We start from the raw sequence: 20,072 nt of genomic DNA, 5'->3' as shown, positions 1-20,072 counted from the left end.
GCGAAAAATATTACAAATGTAAGTAAGAATTTTGAACTTTATAAGAATAGTTCGCGGCCGCTGAGTACAAAGTTTTTTATTTTCCACGATCGATAAGCAAAAATCTATTGCATACATATTTCCTTAAGTAATTTTCCATATTTCGTGTAAAATAACTGTTTTTCAAACTATTTAAGACATTTTTAAAGAAAAAAAATTCATATACAATTACATAATATTGTACAGTGGCCAAATTTATTAATAAGCTAATTGAAACAATTCTTCTCTTTTTGACAAAATCTATTTCTCTTTCTTATTGCTTGTTTCTTTAGAAAAGAAATACTCAGATCAAATTTTTACGAAATATTTAAAATAATACCTCATATATATCGTAGAAATTCGTGGATATACGTGCATTCACACACACGTAATATATCCCGTATATTAACTATAATCGTTTTAATTTGATTCAAAACATTCTTGCATATTTTTCATATGCTCCGTAGGATTGATATTAATTGTACAAAATGTTTTGTCGATCGCATATAATGATTAGCATAATTTATCAAATGTGATATTTTATTTTTTAATAATTATCAACTATACTAAATAGATCTATCGATATATATTCTGAAAAATGAAATTTATAAATTGATATTTAATTATGTTTAAAAAAAAATGAAAAAAGATAAAGATATTAGATAAATTTATTTTAGAACAATTTTTAATAATTTTTATTCGAATAATTTAAAACAAGTTCAAAGTAAAAATACTCGTAATTGTAAAATTTCTATAAAATAATTCAACAAAAATCTTTATAATTCTATAGTTTTTTTTATTAATTCTAAGTACTTTAATGATTGCTTAAAAAAAATTTACAATATATACGTACAAATATTTTATTTTCATGAAATAAATTCGAACCGGAAAGAAAACCGGTATATTCTTCAATATGTTGAATAAATTGCATTAGAATCAATTCTACCTCGCGATCATACCAAAGGAATGTTATTCTGTAATTAAATAGTATATTATTTTAGAGTCTAGAATTTAGACTGTATATATATATATAAAGAGTGCAATTAAAATATTTAAAAACATTTTAGAGCACAAGTCACAAAGTAATGTTGCACTTATAAAAAGTAAAATTGCAAATAATCTTGTATTATAAATAATCGTTTAAGTGCGATTTGTTATTTAGAGTGCTCGAGTGTTGTTTGAACTTACAAATTGATCATATTTAAGGAAAATAAATGTTTTATTTAGTTTATTAATGATTGCAGTAAATTAATTATTCAATTCCGATTATTGCAATTTGCAAAAAAAAAAGTCTTTATTGAGTCATTATTCCTTATTACAAAATTTCATAATTCAATAAATTTAGATACTATTTTCCTGTATTTTTTCTATTTTTTCTTTTTGATTGATATATTATAATATATCGTTAATAAGTAAAACATTTTGAAAATCCGAAAATATATCTATATTACATTCTTTGCCATATAATAACATACAAGATTAATTATTTGGTGCAATATCTAGAATAGAATGTAGTTATCTTAGATTGAATTATTCATTGTAAAAATTGTTTTACATGTTTCTCCAAATAAATTAACATGTCGTTTATAAAACTAGAAAATATTCAATACGATGCTTGAGATACAATTAAATATATCACGATACCGAAGATAATTCTATCTCCATTCTTTTGTATTTTTCGGCTTCTTGTTTACTAACCGAAGGTATCAAATCGTAGGCTGCTTTAGAAAAATCTTCTAATTCTACAACAACATATTCATTTAATTTAACATCTTTAGAACTATTTTGATAACTGTTTAAAATTTTACGTGCTGCATTTAACCATGCATTTGAACAAACAGAATATAAATCAGCACCAGTCGTATGATTGGGCAATTGAGATACAAACTTCTCTAATTCTTTTCCATTTTCACGGAATTTAAATTTACGAGTTAATGCCTTTAATACATTAAATTGCGAATCACGATCACAATGAATCCCTACGTATAATAATTTATCGAATCGACCAGGTCGAAGAAGGGCAGGATCAATGAGATCTGGTCTGTTTGTAGCTCCTATTATAAATATATTATTTGAATAGTCAAGACCATCCATTTCTGCGAGCAATTGAGATACCACACGATCCATTACACCTCCGCTATCACCACTTCGTCCGCGATTAGGTGCTAATGAATCCAATTCGTCAAAAAATATTATACACGGCACTGCTGCTCTTGCTCGCTCGAACACTACGATATTGTATTTTTTATTTTTAAGATATATATTTAATATATATTTCATTATCTTACCTTGTCTAACATTTTTCTCACTTTGACCAACATACATATTTAACATTTCGGAGCCTTTAACTGATAAAAAATGAAGTTGAAACTCTGTTGCTACAGCTTTAGCAAGAAGTGTTTTTCCAGTTCCTGGTGGTCCATATAAAAGAAGACCAGATTGTCCGAATTCTAAAGTGTTCATTAAAGGTAACTGAATTCGTCGCGTTATTTCATGTTTCAAGTTTATTAATCCACCTATATCTTCCCAATAAACTTTTGGTATATGTGGTGTACCTTTACAATCTGTATATATAGATTGCATGTATTCTATAAATGAAATGAAAAAATTTAAATTGATCTAATATAAACAATAATTATTTTATTATTTTTTATATTTTTATATAAATCATAATTATTTTTATAACATTAAATTTTACCATAAGCTTTATCAAAATCTTCTTGTAAAAGTACTAAATTAAAAAGCTTTAAATTCTTAGCATTGAAATTTCTGCATTTATCTTTGCATCGAAATTTCACAGCATTTAATATTAATATCAATAAGTCTGAATATCTAAAATCTGAACATATTCCAGAAATTTTTGATAAATTCACTTGATAATCAAGATTTTGTTTCATAAGTAACCAAGAAATTAAATTTGTTCTTTTTTTTTGATTTAAATGTTCTAAATGAATTGTTTCAATAAAAATTCTGTTTAATTCTGATGGTATATCAGACTCATTTGTAGTAGCTATTATAATAATTGGAAACTTTAAATGTTTATTATATAACAAATTTATCTCATTTGAAAAAGTTGATATAACTCTTTCATCCTTTTGACCTTCAGAATTTTTACCAAATACCTACAAATATTAGTTTAGAAAATTTGCAAATATCTTAGCAAAAATATTTTTAAAATACCTCTATATTATTTAAACAGAGCATACATGGCATACATTGTTCAGCATTATGTAATACAATGCGTAATTTAGCTTCTGTTTGGGCTGATGTTAAAGCTTGAACTTCAGCAAAATCTATATTAAGAAAATTCAAACCTATTTTTTCAGCCAAAATTTGAATTAATTTACGTTTATTTGAACCTTGTGAACCCTTAATAAGAAATATTGGGTTTATGGATAATTGAATATCTATCAAAAATATTAAATTTAAATTATAAATCTAATTTATATTATTTAAATTCATTTAGATATTTAATTGACTTTTACCATGTTTAATAAATGGCAAAATACAATGTTCTAAGTGTTCCAAAAGTGTAGCTAAATTTGGAGGATACAATTCTATGTGTTTCTCTTCAATTTGATTATAATCAAAATGTTTCTGAGGTAAATAAGTATGTATATTTGGTTCTTGAATAACTGTAGTTTCTCCAAATAAAATATAAGAAATATCATTAACTGTGCAATCTTTATCATTAATAATAATGGAATTAACTTTAAAATATATTATAGACATTAAAGGATTAATATATAAATACATTTGATCCAACATATATTCCTTTATATTAATTCCAAATAAGTCATTTTTTTTTAAAAATCTAGGTTCAGAAAAATAATTTTCTAATAAAACACGTATTAAATTATCTGTACTCTCATATGGATTAGATATCATAGAAACTTTGACTACTGTAGCAAACTTAATAGAATTATCTTTTGTTGGCACTGAAAGGAATTAAAAAAACTTAAGATTTATTAAAATATTAATTATAAAATTTTAATATATACTTACATAAGAAGCATTTATCAATGGTGCAATGTAATGCATTTTCTATATTATATTTCATAGTTTCTGATACAAATATATTATTTGTATCAACATTGTCTTTTTGTATTTTGGGTATAATTAATACTTTATATTTTTTTAAAGAAAATTTTGAACATATATAAAACCAAGTGGGTATAGGAGCTTTAAAATATTGTACGCTTGCTAATAAGCAAGAATTACGATCTACGTAATAATTTTTTTCATTATAAAATCGTCTTATTAAATTTTTTAAAGCAAAATCAGATAATATATTCCAATTAAATTCCGTATCAATTAATGTTTTTAATTTAAAAAACACAAACTGTACAAATGTATACAAAAGTATATAATTAAAATTACGTTTCATTAATATTTTTGTTAATTCTCGTAAAAAATTTATATAAAAATATAAAGAATTCATATTGCATTTGTAATTCAATTATATTTGAAAATAAAAATCATGTGCTGAAAAATAAAAGAATAATCAATTTTTATGTAATGAAATAAAAATCAAAATCATTTAATAATAGATAGCAAGTAGGTAATATACTAAATTTCATAATATCTTATATATAATAAATAACTATGTATATTTTAAATGATTTATATTGTGAAATAATTTTTAATGAAATGAATTTTCTTGGATTTAATGAGTTTTCATAATGATTACTAAAAATGAAAAAAAAAAAAAAAATTAAAAGAATATAACATTATTGGCGTACCGATTTTGGACCAATCTGCCAAGTTACTATAGAAACAGTGACGGAAGTGTAGATTTAAAGATCATGCAAAGTCCCTTTGTAACAGCTGTCCTATTGGTAATTTTCAATAGGGATTTGTGTGAAAACTATATTAAGCACGGTGAATCTTTCTTCACATCGATTCTCGACTCTTTCGTATAGTATATTGAATTAAAATTTGTGATTAGCAAGACGTAACTCTTGCATCATTTGAAACACAGCATAGCAGAAGACAGTGAACAACCGTTGGTAGTCGGAGCCGTTAAATAGAAAACTAACCTAACCTAAACTCATAGCGTCCTTATTGGAGATATCAAGACTAGATTTGTTCAAATTTGAAGGTCCACTGCTATTCGAAGAATATTATGCAAAGTTTTAGTACGTGTAAAAGGTTAAGTGTTTCCAAAGAAAAGATCGCTTACACTTTACTTTATCGTTTTATAGTTCAGATTATTATTTGCATTACATTTAATTAAATATCTTGGAAACTTATGCATTTAAATTTTTGATTTTGATACATTCTAACACGTTACAATAAATTAAAATTATTAATATATTTTATTGTAATATATTAGAACAAATTATTCGAAGTTTAACATGTTCTATTGTATTAAAAAATGAATACAATTAAAAATACCTTTATAATAGATCATTATAATAGACTAAAAAATAATGTTATCAACTCTTTATTATTTCAATGTTTTCTTTTTTCTAGAATATAAGGTGATTTAATTAAAAAAGTATAGAATTAAGAATGGACCCTGCAACAGTCATAGCTCTTTGTAAGGAAAATATTCAACCATTGCGTTATGGACGAAATGCTGTACAGTTAGGAACTGCATTAAGAGCACAAGAGGATGCTGATGCTCAACAATTACTTTTACATGAAAAACAGTAAGTTAAATAATCATTATTAATTTTTATTTTATTATATAATTATATATAATTTTATTTTATTCTAAAATATATCTTAAAATTTTATATTATTATTTTTAGAATGTACGAAGATGCAATAAAAAATTATGATGGAGATGATCCTTTAGAAAATTGGTATGAATATATACTTTGGGTGGAGCAAAGTTATCCAAAAAATGGACATGAATCGCATATTGGAAAACTTTTGCAACAATGCTTAGCTATATTTGAAAAAGAAACCAAATATCATCAAGATCGTAGATATATACGTCTTTGGATTAATTATGTAAGATATTTGAAATATGTTTTTGTAGAGAAGAAAGTGTTTTTATTATTATTTTATAGAATAAGCATTTAATTGCAGATAAGTATGCAAAAAAATCCATTAGAATTATATCAACTTTTGCATAACAATGGAATTGGGACTATGGTTGCAGATATGTACAGAGCATGGGCTTTTGAATTAGAACAAATAGAAGATTATAAACGTGCTGATGAAGTTTATTTAATGGGCTTATCTGCTTTAGCACAACCACAGGATGAATTAGATTATGCTCACAAGTACTGATCATAAAACAATCAATATTAACAGAACTATTTATAATATAAATTTTATCCATTCTAGGAACTTTCAACTTGCAGTTGCACGTAAAACATTAGGACGTACAGATGATCGTAATGAAATGTCATTATTTGAGCAACGTCAGGCTTTTAGTTCTTTAAGAGCAATAAAAGCTGGTAAAAAAGTTGGTAGTATACGTACTGGACATCGAGTACGTGAACATTTTCCTGGAACAATTCCACAAATTTCATCAACAATACATCATACTAGACCAAATTCCAGGATACAGATATATCAAGTATATAAATATTTAATAATATATTCGAAATATAATAATATAAATATACATTAAGAAATTTCTACAGGATGATATGTCAAGTGAAATGAAAATTTCAAGTATATTAGATCATGTACCAGTAGAAGATACAATACATAAAGAAAATACAATTAAACCTGGTCCATGGAATAGTGGAAGTAAACGATGTCCACTAATGATATCTTCTACAAAATTAGCTTTCAAAGGTATAATTTTATTTATAAAAAAATATATTTATATATTATATATTTATATGAAAAATTTCTTTTTTTGTTATCCATTTTATTGTTATTTAGTTCATGAAGATCAACCAGATGACTTTGATGCAAACAATCTAAGATTATTTCCAAACCATACATATTTTTTTGATGGTAGCAAATATCCAGAGCATTTAACAGTGCCAGTATTTGTACCAGATCCTCCAAATCCAAATATTATATTAAGGCCTCATTATCCCAAAGAATTAGTTTATGCTAATAATATGGATCAAAGTATGGAGGAAGTAAGAGCTCAAGTGTATTTACAAAGGTAATTTATTTTTATTAATGATAAAATGGCTTTTGAATGATAAATAAATTTTATTATATATGTAATAATAAATTAAATGATTACAATTACACGTATTAAAAAAATTATAATATAATTATAGAGCACAAACTTTAGAGAAAAAGCATGATGTATTAGATATAAGAGAAACTGATCACCAAGTTCAGAATAAAAACTTTGAACCCAATCATCAGAGGCATGATATATCTTTACAAGAATTATGTCAAAGACAAGAATTTGAACAACAAGAGATAACAGAAAGACAAAGAAAAATGGAACAGCAATGTAGAGAAGTGGAACAACTTGAATTGGATAGACAGAGACTTCAAGTTGAACAACAAGAACTTCAAAGGCAGCAGTATGAAGCTGAAAATCAAGTTTTAGAAACACAAAGACGTGAAGCAGAGCAACGTGAATTAGAACGATTAGAAGCAGAAAGAATTGAAGCTGAAAGAATTGAAGCAGAGAGATTAGAAGCACAGAGAATGGAAGCAGAATTAAATTCACAACGAAAGTTACAGTCCAGTTTTATTCATCATACATCATCATTGAATACTAACCCTGAGGAACATTTACTTGGACAAAGTCTTACTGTTAATACGAAAGAAGCAATGTCTGTCGTACAAGATATGTGGCGCTCTCCTGATACAGTATCTACAACACCTAATTTTCGTACTCCTATGACACCTAGAATTCCAGATGCCAAAAATAAATTATCTTTTGACATACATATGGATAGTTCAATGACACAGCAAGCAATGTCAAGTAGTAAACATCATTCAGGATATAATGTACAACCTTATAATGATCAAGAGAATCATCAAAACTATTCTGCTCATCAAACTTATTCTAATCAAGAGCATCAAACTTCTTATAATAATTCTGGATTACATAATACATACCAATATCAAATAGAGGTATAATATAAAATATATATAAAAAAAATTTTTATATACTAAGAAATTTTTCTATTAATTTCTAAAATAATTAATTACAGCAACATCACGAACAAGTACAGCAATCTCATTCCCGACCACATCATTCACAACATCATCAACAATTAATTCAAGCACATCAACAAGCTCATGTGATTCCCCATCATCATACTCTTTCTCATGTATCACATTTGCAATCTCATAGTCAAATTCAACATCATCAATCTCATCCTCAGCATCAACCATCACATAACCAACATCTTCACAATCATCCACATCACATGCAACATATTCAAGTTTATGGCAATATAATGCCAAATGATATTGCTTATCAACAATATCCTTCGCAACTGGAATCCACGTTATTGCAGCAAAATATAGAACCTCAGAAACAACTTCATTATTCTCCATATAATGAATCAGATGTTGAAACCAGTAAACCTTATAGGATGCCACCTGAATTACCATATATAAAATCTCCAGGAATGAATCGTAGAGATATTAAATATCTCGAAAGTGCTGAAGATAAAGAAAACGCTATCGTCGTTGATTATAATGGACCAATGGAAGAAAATATGACACCAAAGCCAGCTGATGAAAATACTTTATATATTGATGAAAGTCTTGGTATCACACCATTGACGGGAAATAACGATACTTGTTTCACAGAAGCATTTAATACGCAATTAACAAGTTCAACACCTATGACTAATCATTTTAGACAATCTTACAAAATAATAGAAGGAACTCCGCAATATTCAAATCAATGTGCTGCACCTCAATCGTATGCAATTTTTAATTATATAATTAATTAATATTACACTCTGAGTTATATTTATTTTATATTTTATTTGCAGCTCTTCAGATGCACCTAATGGTGAAACTGAAGATAAATTGAGTGTTATACTAGAATCTACTAGAGAATATATTTCAAGCAGTTCTAGCAGCAGTACTCATACAAGAAATACTGTATTAGGTTTTACATTAACAAAAGAAGATTTGGTTCCAATAAAAGAACAAAGTATTAATAAAGGTATTTTAATCAAATATTTAAGAATTTTTAATTTATTTTTAAAAATTCGCTATATATGAAGGAAGATTTTGTCTTTAATAAGGTCTAGAAGATGAAACAAAAGATATTACTTTATCTGCGAATCAACCTTATGAACAAAAGCTTCAAACACAAATTCAAGCTCAAGCCCAAATTCAAGCTGTGCATGCTCAAAGTCCGCGTACAGTACAACGTAACGTGGATCAAATTACTTCTGAAATTAAGAAGAATTGCGATCTGCGAAAATCAATTAACTTTAAGTTTAACGAAATAGATCAACAAGAAAAAGTTGATTCAATGGAATGTGAAGAGCACCAAGAACCTATGGAAGAAGCAGAAGAAGAAAGCTTTCAATTACCTTCGGGAAATATAAATCCTTTTGATAGAAATTTGATAGCTGGTCTTTTAAAGAAAATTAAATTTCCCCAGCCACATCATGCAGAGGGATATGTGAGATTAAATATTAATTTAAATAAGCTTGTGCCTTCTACTACGATTACGCTTGGTCAGTGCATTTTGATATATTTGAAACATATATCATTATTGTCATACAATACTGATATCATCATACATACAGTATTGTATTTTTATATCTATATTTGTTACTTTTATTTTTTTTATGTATTTAGGTACTGAAGCGTACGATTTGGTAAAGTGCCTTGGAAAGGGAACGTACGGTACAGTATTTAGCGCAGTGAACTCGCAAACAGGTCAAACTGTTGCTCTGAAAACTCAAAAACCTGCTTGGGTTTGGGAGTTTTATATCACTAGGGAAATAAAAAATCGTCTTACTAATCCACATATGGTAAAATATTTATTAATTATTCACAAATAACAATTTTATCATTTTTACAATAATGTAATGTATAATAATGTTTTTTTTTAGTTGCGCGGATTTATGGATGTTTCGATGGCATATGTTGCAAATAATAGTAGTGTATTAGTTTCAGAATATTCCAGATTTGGAACATTATTAGCAGTAACAAACCAAATAAAAATTGCTACTGGTAAACCATTATTAGAGCATTTAGCTATATTTTTCACGATTGAAATATTACAAATTGTGGAATATTTACATAAATGTCAAATAATCCATGGAGATATTAAACCAGATAATTTTCTCCTAATGCGTTTGTATGTATTTAATATTTATTAACATTTTATTAAATTATTACAAATTTATAATTATAATAATTTTAGACCAACAGAAGATGTGAGACCAACAATACAATTAATTGATTTTGGATGTAGTATAGATATGAATCTTTTGCCAGAAAAGACAACATTTACTCAGGTTATAAAAACAGAAGATTTTACATGTATTGAAATGCAAACTGGAAAACCATGGACGTATCAGACCGATTTGTATTGTTTAGCTGCGACAAGTCATTGTTTATTATTTGGTAATTATATGAGAGTTTCAAATATTAGTGGTCGCTGGTTTATTACATCAAAAATACCAAGGTATACATATTTAAAAATATGTAAAAATAATAAAAATATGATAATTGATATGATTTTATCAAGTTATAAAAAATAAAATTTATTAAAAATTTATTTAAAAAATATAGGTATGCTAAAAGAGCTGCTTGGGAGCAATTCTTCACAGAATTATTAAATATTGAATCATGCGATAAAATGCCGGATTTATCAAAATTGCGCAACATGATGGAGGAAACATTAGCACAGATGACGGATGCACAACAAAAATTTAGAAATTTTGTTAATATTTTAAACAAACGATAACACTTACTGAATATATTGTATCAAACGTTGTGTCCCCATTTGTGCACATATTTAGTAAAGAACCAACATTTATTAAAAAAATTAATGTTATTATGCTATTTATTATCAAAGTTAATATTATGGTGACATATGTAATACACAGTTAATAGTACATGAAATGCACTTTATGGCCTGCTTCGTGGAGGCTTTAATGGACTATATTGCTTGCACATAATCAATTATATTAAAACTATTAAATACTTAATTCGATAAAAAAAACTTCAATTTAATGATATTATAGACATTTTATGCTCCATAAATTATAAAAATGTCTTTCAAGATACCTCGTGGCACAGTACCTGGATGTTAGCATCTGTCACGTAAATTATGTAAAGGTAGATTTGTATAATAATAAAGTTGAATTAAAAACGAAACTTTGAAAAAAATGAATATGTAAAAAATAAATATTTATAATATCATATGCAAAGATAAATGCGGGTTGTTTATCCACAATGTTTTATAATTACAAGCGAAAAAAATTTGGGTACTGATATATTATGAAGTACACCATGTAAGCTTGCATTCTTAGATAATATGTATGTAGTGTTTATAAAATATATATGGGATAAAATAAACTTCTATTCGACAGATATCACATTTTTTTACACGCACACATATGTATTTTAATGTAATTATATTTAAAAAATTAAATTTCTCTCGCATGTTCTGTAAAAAATAAATAATAAAATACAAATAAAAAAACAATAACAATAATAATAAAAATAAAAATATTTGTTTTAATAATTGATTTCAATATTAATATTTTGTTTCGTTTTAGATATTTATTTAAAAAAAAATCTTTGTTATTTTGATAATAAAATATGCAAGCTCATAAAATGTAAAAATTTAATATAATATGTAAGCAATTATATACAAAAATTATATTGATATATAATTTTCTAATTTGTTTTATTAATTTTTTATTTTAAATGTGCAGGCTTATTCACCAGTATCCACTAAACAGGCCTTTATGTAGTATATTTTATAAAATAGAATTTATATATATATATACTTAATATGCATATGATAGAAATTTCAAAGCTTGTGTTCAAGCAATTCGATCTTAGATTTTATAAAATGCACAAGAACATTAGGTTGTCTAATATTTAAAAAATAATATAAATTGTATATGTTGAATTAGAAATTATAATAATAATAGACAATCTATTGCTCTCATTTAGAAATTTCTAAAAATATGCCTTATCTTATTTTAACGATGCAACATAAAAATATTTATATTCATATGAGATATATCTACAATTATTCAATACCTATATTATTAAAAAGAGAAAAGAATGAGTGGTATTGCTGAAACTAAATTTAATTATATAAATAAATTTAGAGGAAATTATAGGTGATATTTACTATCGTTAGTTTACTTATTTTTATAAAAATTAAAAAAATGTTTCTCTTCTAAAAACTCTTAATTATATTTAAAAACTTTTGTTCTATAGATTTCTTTATGTATTATTGTTAAATATATCTTATTACGTAAAATTAAAAATAATTAAATCATTGCATGCCAGTGTTACACATTATAAATATATAAATCTAAGATTTCATAAATTTATATACTTTGTTACACTGGTCTTTCTCATTGATACACACAAGTATTCCAAAAAATCTTGTATAAATAAACTTAAGTTTTTATAAGTATAATTATTTACAAAAATTAATTGTATAATAATCTCTCTCTCTCTCTCTCTCTCTCTCTCTCTCTCTCTCTCTCTCTCTCTCTCTCTCTCTCTCTCTCTCTCTCTCTCTCTCTCTCTCTCTCTCTCTCTCTCTCTCTCTCTCTCTCTCTCTCTCTCTCTCTCTCTCTCTCTCTCTATGAATTTTGTAAATCGAATCTAAAATTTCTACAAACTATACAGAATTTAAGATTTAACATATCTTCATTTAAAATCTCATAAGAACATAATGCATAGTTGTCATATTTATAAATTTACATAATTTAATTTGTTTCTTTAAGTTTTACCATAAAATTTTCGATTTAATAAATACAACAATAAATTTACATTAATTTTTGCTTTTCCAAACATATCCATAATTGGTGCACCTTCGAATTGTAATTCAAGTAACTTTTGTATATCGATATCAACTTTTTCCATTTCTACTCCCATAAATTTGCAACGTACGCTAAAAAGACCGGTATGTTCTGTTGGACTTATTTCGAAAATTACATTTTTAAACTGTGATTGGGGAAGTCCATCAACTTCTAATAATACTCCTTTTTCTTGTAATTTAGATGCAGAATATTTTAATGTCATTTTAGATCTTAATTTAACATGATTATTTTTTTGAATGGCTTTAAATGCTTGTAACGATCTATGTAAAAAATTTATATATGTTAAAAGTATAAAATGTAATAGAAAAAATTGTATTACATATATTACATAATAATTATATTACCCTTTTCCGGTATGTAAATTCTCCAAACAACGTTGTATATATTCATTATAATATTCTACTTGTTCTTGATAATATTTACATTTTTCTTCTAATCTTTGTTTAGTTGTACGTAACGTCTGTAATTCTTTATTCCGTATTATTCGATATTTTCCTTTATTACAAAGATCTTTGGCCACTGCAGTTATAATATTTTGATATCCATCTGTTTGACTGACCCATCCGCCAAGTTCAAGTTTATTAAGATACGCTCGTAACTGAAGTTTACAATCATTTAAGGACGAACTGTAAATAAATACTTCTTCTTTATTTATTTAACTAATAATTCATTCATTTATTTCATCATAATACCTTTTATGAATGATATTTAAAGTAGGCGATAAACTGGAGCACTTTACATCATATAATTTTTCTTGTATAGGAGAACATATAGTTTCTAAAGCTTCAACTAATGTTTGACCTTTTAAAAATTGTAGTACAGAAACTAATAATTCTTTCGTTTTTATAAAAAGTTTGTTTAGACTAACATCTTCATCTTCTGGTATTTGAAATTTATTAGTGAGTACAAGACATACTTCTGTTTTCCCAAAACGTATTAAATTTGTTTCACATATATTATCAGCTAATGAATAATTTTAATGAAATATTATGTTAAATGTGATATTAGTAAATATAATATAATAAATTATTTCTTACAAATCCCAAGTAAAGAAGCAACAGTTGGTGCAGGACCTAAATCATCCAATAAATCATGTAAGAAATCTAATGGATCTGGTGCTATTTGATCTTGATATTCTAACATAAGGCAATGAGTATCACAAATTTCCTATAATTAACACAAATAAAAAATAATATAATAATAATAATAAAATATAATAATAATAAAAAGTTTATGATCATTATTAAAATCTCACTTACTTGTAGTGAAATATAAATTTCAGGTTTTTGAATGAGTGTGGCTTCTGTATATTCGTGAATACAAAAATGTTCTTCTAAATCTTCAATTTGACAGCAGTAACGGAAAAAACTTTTAAATTTTTCATGGCATTCAATTATAAATGGATTTAAACAGACTAAATGTGTAGCCTCTTCACCAAACTAATAAAAAAAATATAGATATAATGTTTTTTATTTAATTTTAGATATTATAAATATTGTAAAAAATATAATTACTCCTTTTTTAGAAGCAGCAAATTGTAAAATTTTTGCAATACTAGCTAAATTTCTTCGTTGATCATTTGATAATGATCTATCAATAGGTAATGTAATTATATCAAAAGCATCTGGAGCTACAATAGCTGCATTTATGAAATGATAATAAATCAAATTTCCCACTACTTTTAAAATATCTTTTTCTGGAGCATTTGGGAATTTTTCAGTTAAGGAATCATTTAAAATTTTAGCCATATATAACATTCCATATGGTATTAAATCTCTTGATTCAGTTATTTTAGTTAAAAATTCTAAAACAGTACTTTGCAATAATTGTATTCCTTTATTTAATCTAATTTGTACTTGTTCATAATTTAAAGCTTGTTCTTGTGTTACTGTATAAGGCAAATTTCTGTCAAAAAAAAAAAAAAAAAAAAAAAAAAAAAAGAAAAAAAAAGAAAAAAAAATCATAAAAAAGTATAATATTTAATAAGATTTATAATACTTGTTTTAAACTTACAATGTTTCTCCTGTTTCCATTTCTAATTGATTTCGCCAACATTTATAAATATCAATAGGATTTGTTTCTATATTTAATGTTCTATCAGCTAAAATTTTTTCAATAATTGGTCCAACAATTTGTCTTAAAGCTCTTTGGCCATTTAATTGTCGCGCATAATTCACTACCATTTTCAAAACAAGAGGATTTCCAGTAACAACTTCAGATGGTTTTTGAAACTTACACCTATTGAATTATAATTATTAATTTATGTTCTTATTTTTTTATGCAATAATAATTATACCTGATTTCTTCTTTTAATGCACTTCCAAATAATTTTAACAATAAATATTCTTCTCTAATATTTGATCCGAAATTAAATAATGTTAAAATTACATTTTGAAGAAATTTATTTGTTTTACTTTGAGGTAAAAGAAACAAAAGTTTTGATAAGTATGTTGGATTAGTTTGTAAAGCATAAAATAGATGTTGATAACCTTCCAACATTTTTCGACCTTCTTTAGTTAATGATTTTAAACCTTTATGTAAATTAATACCATCTGATAAAGAACTTCGTTGCTCTCTATTGGAATGTTTTTGCTTTGCAAGTGTTTCTAAGCTTTTTCCATGAGCTACGACATCCTAAAATTTTTAACTTTTTAAATATATCTTTAGATATATATTAGCAGACACAATATATATATTTTTTATTTTAATCATTACTTGCAATGTAATTCTATTTTGTATAAGTAAACCAATTTTTATATCCATACTATCTAACTGTTGTGATAATATCTGATTATGTCGTATACTTTGTACAACTTCGTGTTTTAAATGCTGTAATAAATTCATAATAAAATATCAATGATTAAAATCTTGTTTAAATAGTAAAAATTTATACTTGTATATATATACTTGTAACTGTAAATCTTTATCATAATCTTCCGCATTAAAATTTAGAATCGCAGAAAAATGACGAACAACAGGAAATGGTGGTTTTTCCATATATAATAATGAATGGAAAGCACGTCTTTCAGCACGACCACGCCACATAGCTTGTATTTTTATAATTTTTTCTTCCTAATAAAAAATATAATGTATATATACTAAGTAAATCAATAAAATTCTTGTTTCATTGTGCATAAATCTCAAATAAAAAAAGAAAAATATTATTTTACTTACTTGTTCTTTATAATAATCCAATATATTTATATATTTAGCTTTCACTTCCAAATATGTATTTTGAAATTCTTTTTCATTAAATTTTCTTTTCTCTTCTAATAATTTCATATATCGTTTTTGTTGTACTATACTTCTCCACCAAGCTTGTATCATAATAATTTTATCTATATTATCGTAAAAATATGTAAATCTATCAGAAACTTTTTTTCTTAATAAATATCCACGAATATAAGCTTGAAATCGAATTATCTGTTTACTTATTTTATGCTCTTCATGTTCTCTTATTGTAGTGTTTTTTATTATTTCCTGAAAATAGGTAATATATTTATTAATATTTATAATAGATTAATAAATAATATTTTTTCAGTATTTAAATTAGCTTAAATTTTTTAATTACAAATTTTTTAGTACTTTTATGTCTTCCATATTAATATAAAATGTTTCAGATATATTTTTGGGACAGTCCCAGGTGTAATTGAGCTTCTGCAAATCTAGATATGATTCATTATTATTAGGAGTAATATAATAAACAAATGCACAATTATAATTTTTTTCCTAAAATATAAAATAGAATTATTAAATTAAATAATATTAATACATAATATAATTTACTTTAAATTATACCTTAGTATATTTTAAATTGTATAAGCTTTTAAAACATTCTGTTTTATATTTTTCTGGTATTGTAAAACCAAATGCTCTAATACAATCGATTGTGAACAACATATTATTTTGTTTTAATCCTAAATTAACTTGTGATAAAAATGTGCAAACTGTAAAAATGTAAAGCTTATTAATAAAATTATGGTTTGATAATAAATGAACAAAATGTATGAATTATACCATTTTGAACAATTTCAGATTCTGAGACAACAATTTTTATTATATTTTCTACATCTTCCAGCCATAATTCAGAACCATCAGAATGTTTTTCTTTAAGACATTTTTTAAATAATTTCAAATAAAGAGATGCATCTTTTGGCAAAGTAGCTGAAGTATCTTTTTGTAATTTTAATGCACTATCTTTTAAAGCAGCTATGACATTATTTCGATCATTTTCTACAATACTTGAGTTTAATTGACGTAACACTTGTATTACTGTTAAAATAATACAAAATTAAAAATATATAAATAAAAATATATACAGTTATAATAGATAAGTTATATATAAAATACTTTGATCATCATTTTGACATTGTTGGTTGACAATATCAATGCAGTCTTGAATATCAATATATGTTAATACAGGACACTCTTCACTTTGCTTTTTACATCGAGCTGTTACTAATGTTCTATAATATTTTACTTTATTCTCTTGATCTATTTCCTAAAATATTAGAAATATATATTAAATAGAAAAATAATTTATTTCAATTATTTCTATAAAAAGATATTTAAAATATATTATATATATAAAAAAATAAACTTACAGAAAAATGACAATCTGGATTTATTAATGCTTGGTAAACTAAATCTGGATTACCCGTGTCTATAGCTTTAGTAATTTTTGCAATCGATGATAAAACTCGAATACTGACCTTAATATCATTATATGAAAGAACATTCTAAAAAAAAATTATTTATATTAATACAAATTTGCAATAAATTATAATTTTATATTTTGCAAATTTCATGTTTACCTGAGATTCAATGCAATCAGCTCTCATTTCTTCATAATATAATGGTATTGCAAAATCATCAATTTTGTCCATTAATCCTAGATCTGGATTTTTTAAAGCTTTAGAAAAATCATTTTGCATATTATTTTGTAATGTTAAATTTAAAAACTTTATACTTTCATCTCCTGAATTAAAAAAAATATTTAGTAATTTAATATAAAATATTTAAAAATATAATCTTTATAATATATATATATATATATATACATATACACAATACTAACGTTTTCTAGATTTAAATGCCATTTTATTTATTTCATCAATTTCCTTTTGAAGTAGTTGCTTCCAATGATGCTGATTACTCTCTGAATATATATTGTTCCATTCAGAACTTTCTAATAATTGCATTAATTGTTCTTTATATAATTGTGCATTTTCATCAATAATATTCTAACAAAAAAAAAATAATATTTATAAATAAGAAAATTATAAGAAAGATTATTAGTAAAAATTGGAATAAAATATACTTTTAAACACAATGTAGATATTTTTAATTTATCCATAAAATCATTATTTTTAGAATGAATAGATTGAATTATATCTTCCATGGCACAATGAACTAAAAAATATATATATATAATTAAAAAAAAATATTTCTATTAAAAAGGAATATTTTATGGAAATTGACTATTAGAATGAAAAATAATGATTGTGAATTACTTACTATTAACGTAATTAATATGACCCTGAATTTCTACTTGAGTCAACAATTCATCATATATATCTGGTACATAACTATCATTAAGAGACTGTTAAAATTATATTTATTAATGCTTATTGAAAATATAAATAAAAATAATTTTAAAAAAATATTATTACTTACTCTATTAAGAGCAGCTTGTATTTTAGATTCTTTTGCTTCAAATAAAGTATCACTATATTTTTTAATATAACATGACATAATATTTTTTAACTGAACTACTTTATTTTGAAGTGTAGTCAATATTTTATCATTATCCTTGAAATATAAAATTTAAATATTATTATTTAAATTGTTATTTAAAACATTTTAAAAATATGATATTTATACCTTTTCTATAATAGCTTGATTAATAGCTATTACTGCAGCATGAAGTGTTACTGCATCAATCTCCATGCTATTTGTTAACAAACCACCAATTTTTTGAAATGAAGGCATTTGTATTCCATATTTTTTTAATTCTTTACTGACCACATTTATTTCTTCCTCTAAAGAGAATAAAATGCTACAATTATAATTAATCTACATATTTTTATATAATATAATAAAATAAAATTAATACCAGTAAAATTCACTTTTCCATATAAATCTTGAATTTGTGGAGCTTTACCCAACTTAAATAAATGAGTACTCAGAGCATGAATACAATATATTACACGAGGCATATTTTTTTTATCATAGATATCTGTTGTTTCTGGTTGAAAAGTCTATTAGAAAATTAATTTTATTATTTTCAACAATTTATTTAAAGAAATAGAAAATATTTTATATTTCATATTGCAAACACATACTAATGGTAATTGCATAGATTTTAAGGCTTTTAAAAAATAATTAATATTATCTGTATGTCTAAATTGTAAACCAATTGCTGTATAACGTTTTTGTTCAGGATCATATATTTTATGAATAGGCAAAGATTCAGGTGCCATAAAATGAGCAAGTTTAGCTAAATATACTCCATTTCTTAAATTTTCTTCTAATTCAGTTGTTGGTGGAAGTGTTTCTCTAAGACAAGCTTCCATCCATCTATAAGATTTAGAAAATATTAAAAAATAATAACTAAAAAGAATGATATTAGTTTATGATAAATTTATCAGATATTTACTTTTTAGCTTCCTCTAAATGACAGAGATATTCATAAGCAACTGTCTTATGACGCTGTTCATCCATTTCCTCTGCTGATTTACGAATATCTGTTCCTGTAAAACTTTATTTTCTAAATAATGAAAATCTAAATATATATTCTATATTAATATTTAATATTTCATACAACATTCATATAACATCAAACTTTCAATATGCTATATATTAGATAAAATACCGAGTAAAAGTTAAATATCCAAACTAGTCATTAATCTTACCTTTTTCATGATTAATTAATTGCTCATTGATAATACTCATAGTAATTAATAAGAATATATAATAAATGAATAAAAACAGAAAGCGATACACAACAATGGAATAGTACGTTAAATTCTATAAATTCAAACTTGTTCAAAACTACAAATACGATGCAACACTGACTAGTAATACCAACTGAAATGTTCCAAAATCAATCAAATC

The 20,072-nt window shown here is 24.7% G+C and overlaps 3 protein-coding genes across 5 annotated transcripts; 1 reads left to right on the top strand and 2 right to left on the bottom strand.

The window, feature by feature from the left end:
* Positions 1–1,293: 1,293 nt before the first annotated feature.
* On the bottom strand, positions 1,294–4,900 carry LOC726348 (peroxisome assembly factor 2). The gene is made up of 7 exons (XM_026445097.1): positions 4,761–4,900; positions 4,024–4,503; positions 3,504–3,956; positions 3,199–3,425; positions 2,717–3,140; positions 2,307–2,606; positions 1,294–2,246 (listed from the first exon to the last, which is right to left on the bottom strand). Exons 2-7 carry the CDS (start codon positions 4,457–4,459, stop codon positions 1,654–1,656), a joined length of 2,433 nt encoding a protein of 810 aa, XP_026300882.1. The 5' UTR covers positions 4,460–4,503; positions 4,761–4,900; the 3' UTR covers positions 1,294–1,653.
* Positions 4,856–11,480, top strand: LOC726325. Of its 2 annotated transcripts, none has more exons than XM_016911569.2 (15): positions 4,856–5,169; positions 5,494–5,672; positions 5,775–5,979; positions 6,058–6,254; positions 6,319–6,553; positions 6,621–6,777; positions 6,868–7,099; positions 7,221–8,034; positions 8,115–8,836; positions 8,910–9,085; positions 9,168–9,608; positions 9,733–9,908; positions 9,990–10,237; positions 10,304–10,567; positions 10,675–11,480. In XM_016911569.2, the coding sequence occupies exons 2-15, from the start codon at positions 5,533–5,535 to the stop codon at positions 10,847–10,849; spliced, it is 4,182 nt and encodes a 1,393-aa protein (XP_016767058.2). In that variant the 5' UTR covers positions 4,856–5,169; positions 5,494–5,532; the 3' UTR covers positions 10,850–11,480. The 2 variants fall into 2 exon arrangements, with proteins under 2 accessions (XP_016767058.2, XP_026300869.1); XM_026445084.1 differs by having other exon boundaries at positions 4,883–5,156.
* Positions 11,481–12,661: 1,181 nt separating this feature from the next.
* On the bottom strand, positions 12,662–20,036 carry LOC100578255 (ras GTPase-activating-like protein IQGAP1). Of its 2 annotated transcripts, none has more exons than XM_026444403.1 (26): positions 19,871–20,036; positions 19,615–19,716; positions 19,301–19,535; positions 19,072–19,216; positions 18,840–18,997; positions 18,633–18,767; positions 18,474–18,558; positions 18,277–18,368; positions 18,034–18,199; positions 17,771–17,934; positions 17,561–17,695; positions 17,307–17,457; positions 16,974–17,228; positions 16,755–16,903; positions 16,542–16,685; positions 16,131–16,436; positions 15,864–16,028; positions 15,672–15,785; positions 15,253–15,590; positions 14,970–15,194; positions 14,471–14,861; positions 14,216–14,395; positions 13,994–14,123; positions 13,649–13,919; positions 13,301–13,582; positions 12,662–13,216 (listed from the first exon to the last, which is right to left on the bottom strand). In XM_026444403.1, the coding sequence occupies exons 2-26, from the start codon at positions 19,677–19,679 to the stop codon at positions 12,856–12,858; spliced, it is 4,842 nt and encodes a 1,613-aa protein (XP_026300188.1). In that variant the 5' UTR covers positions 19,680–19,716; positions 19,871–20,036; the 3' UTR covers positions 12,662–12,855. The 2 variants fall into 2 exon arrangements, with proteins under 2 accessions (XP_026300188.1, XP_006570850.3); XM_006570787.3 differs by having other exon boundaries at positions 19,615–19,708.
* Between the last annotated feature and the right edge of the window lie 36 nt (positions 20,037–20,072).

This window comes from Apis mellifera, linkage group LG1, assembly GCF_003254395.2.
Source record: "Apis mellifera strain DH4 linkage group LG1, Amel_HAv3.1, whole genome shotgun sequence".
Taxonomy (NCBI): domain Eukaryota; kingdom Metazoa; phylum Arthropoda; class Insecta; order Hymenoptera; family Apidae; genus Apis; species Apis mellifera.
This window is presented reverse-complemented; position numbering and strand designations above follow the sequence as displayed.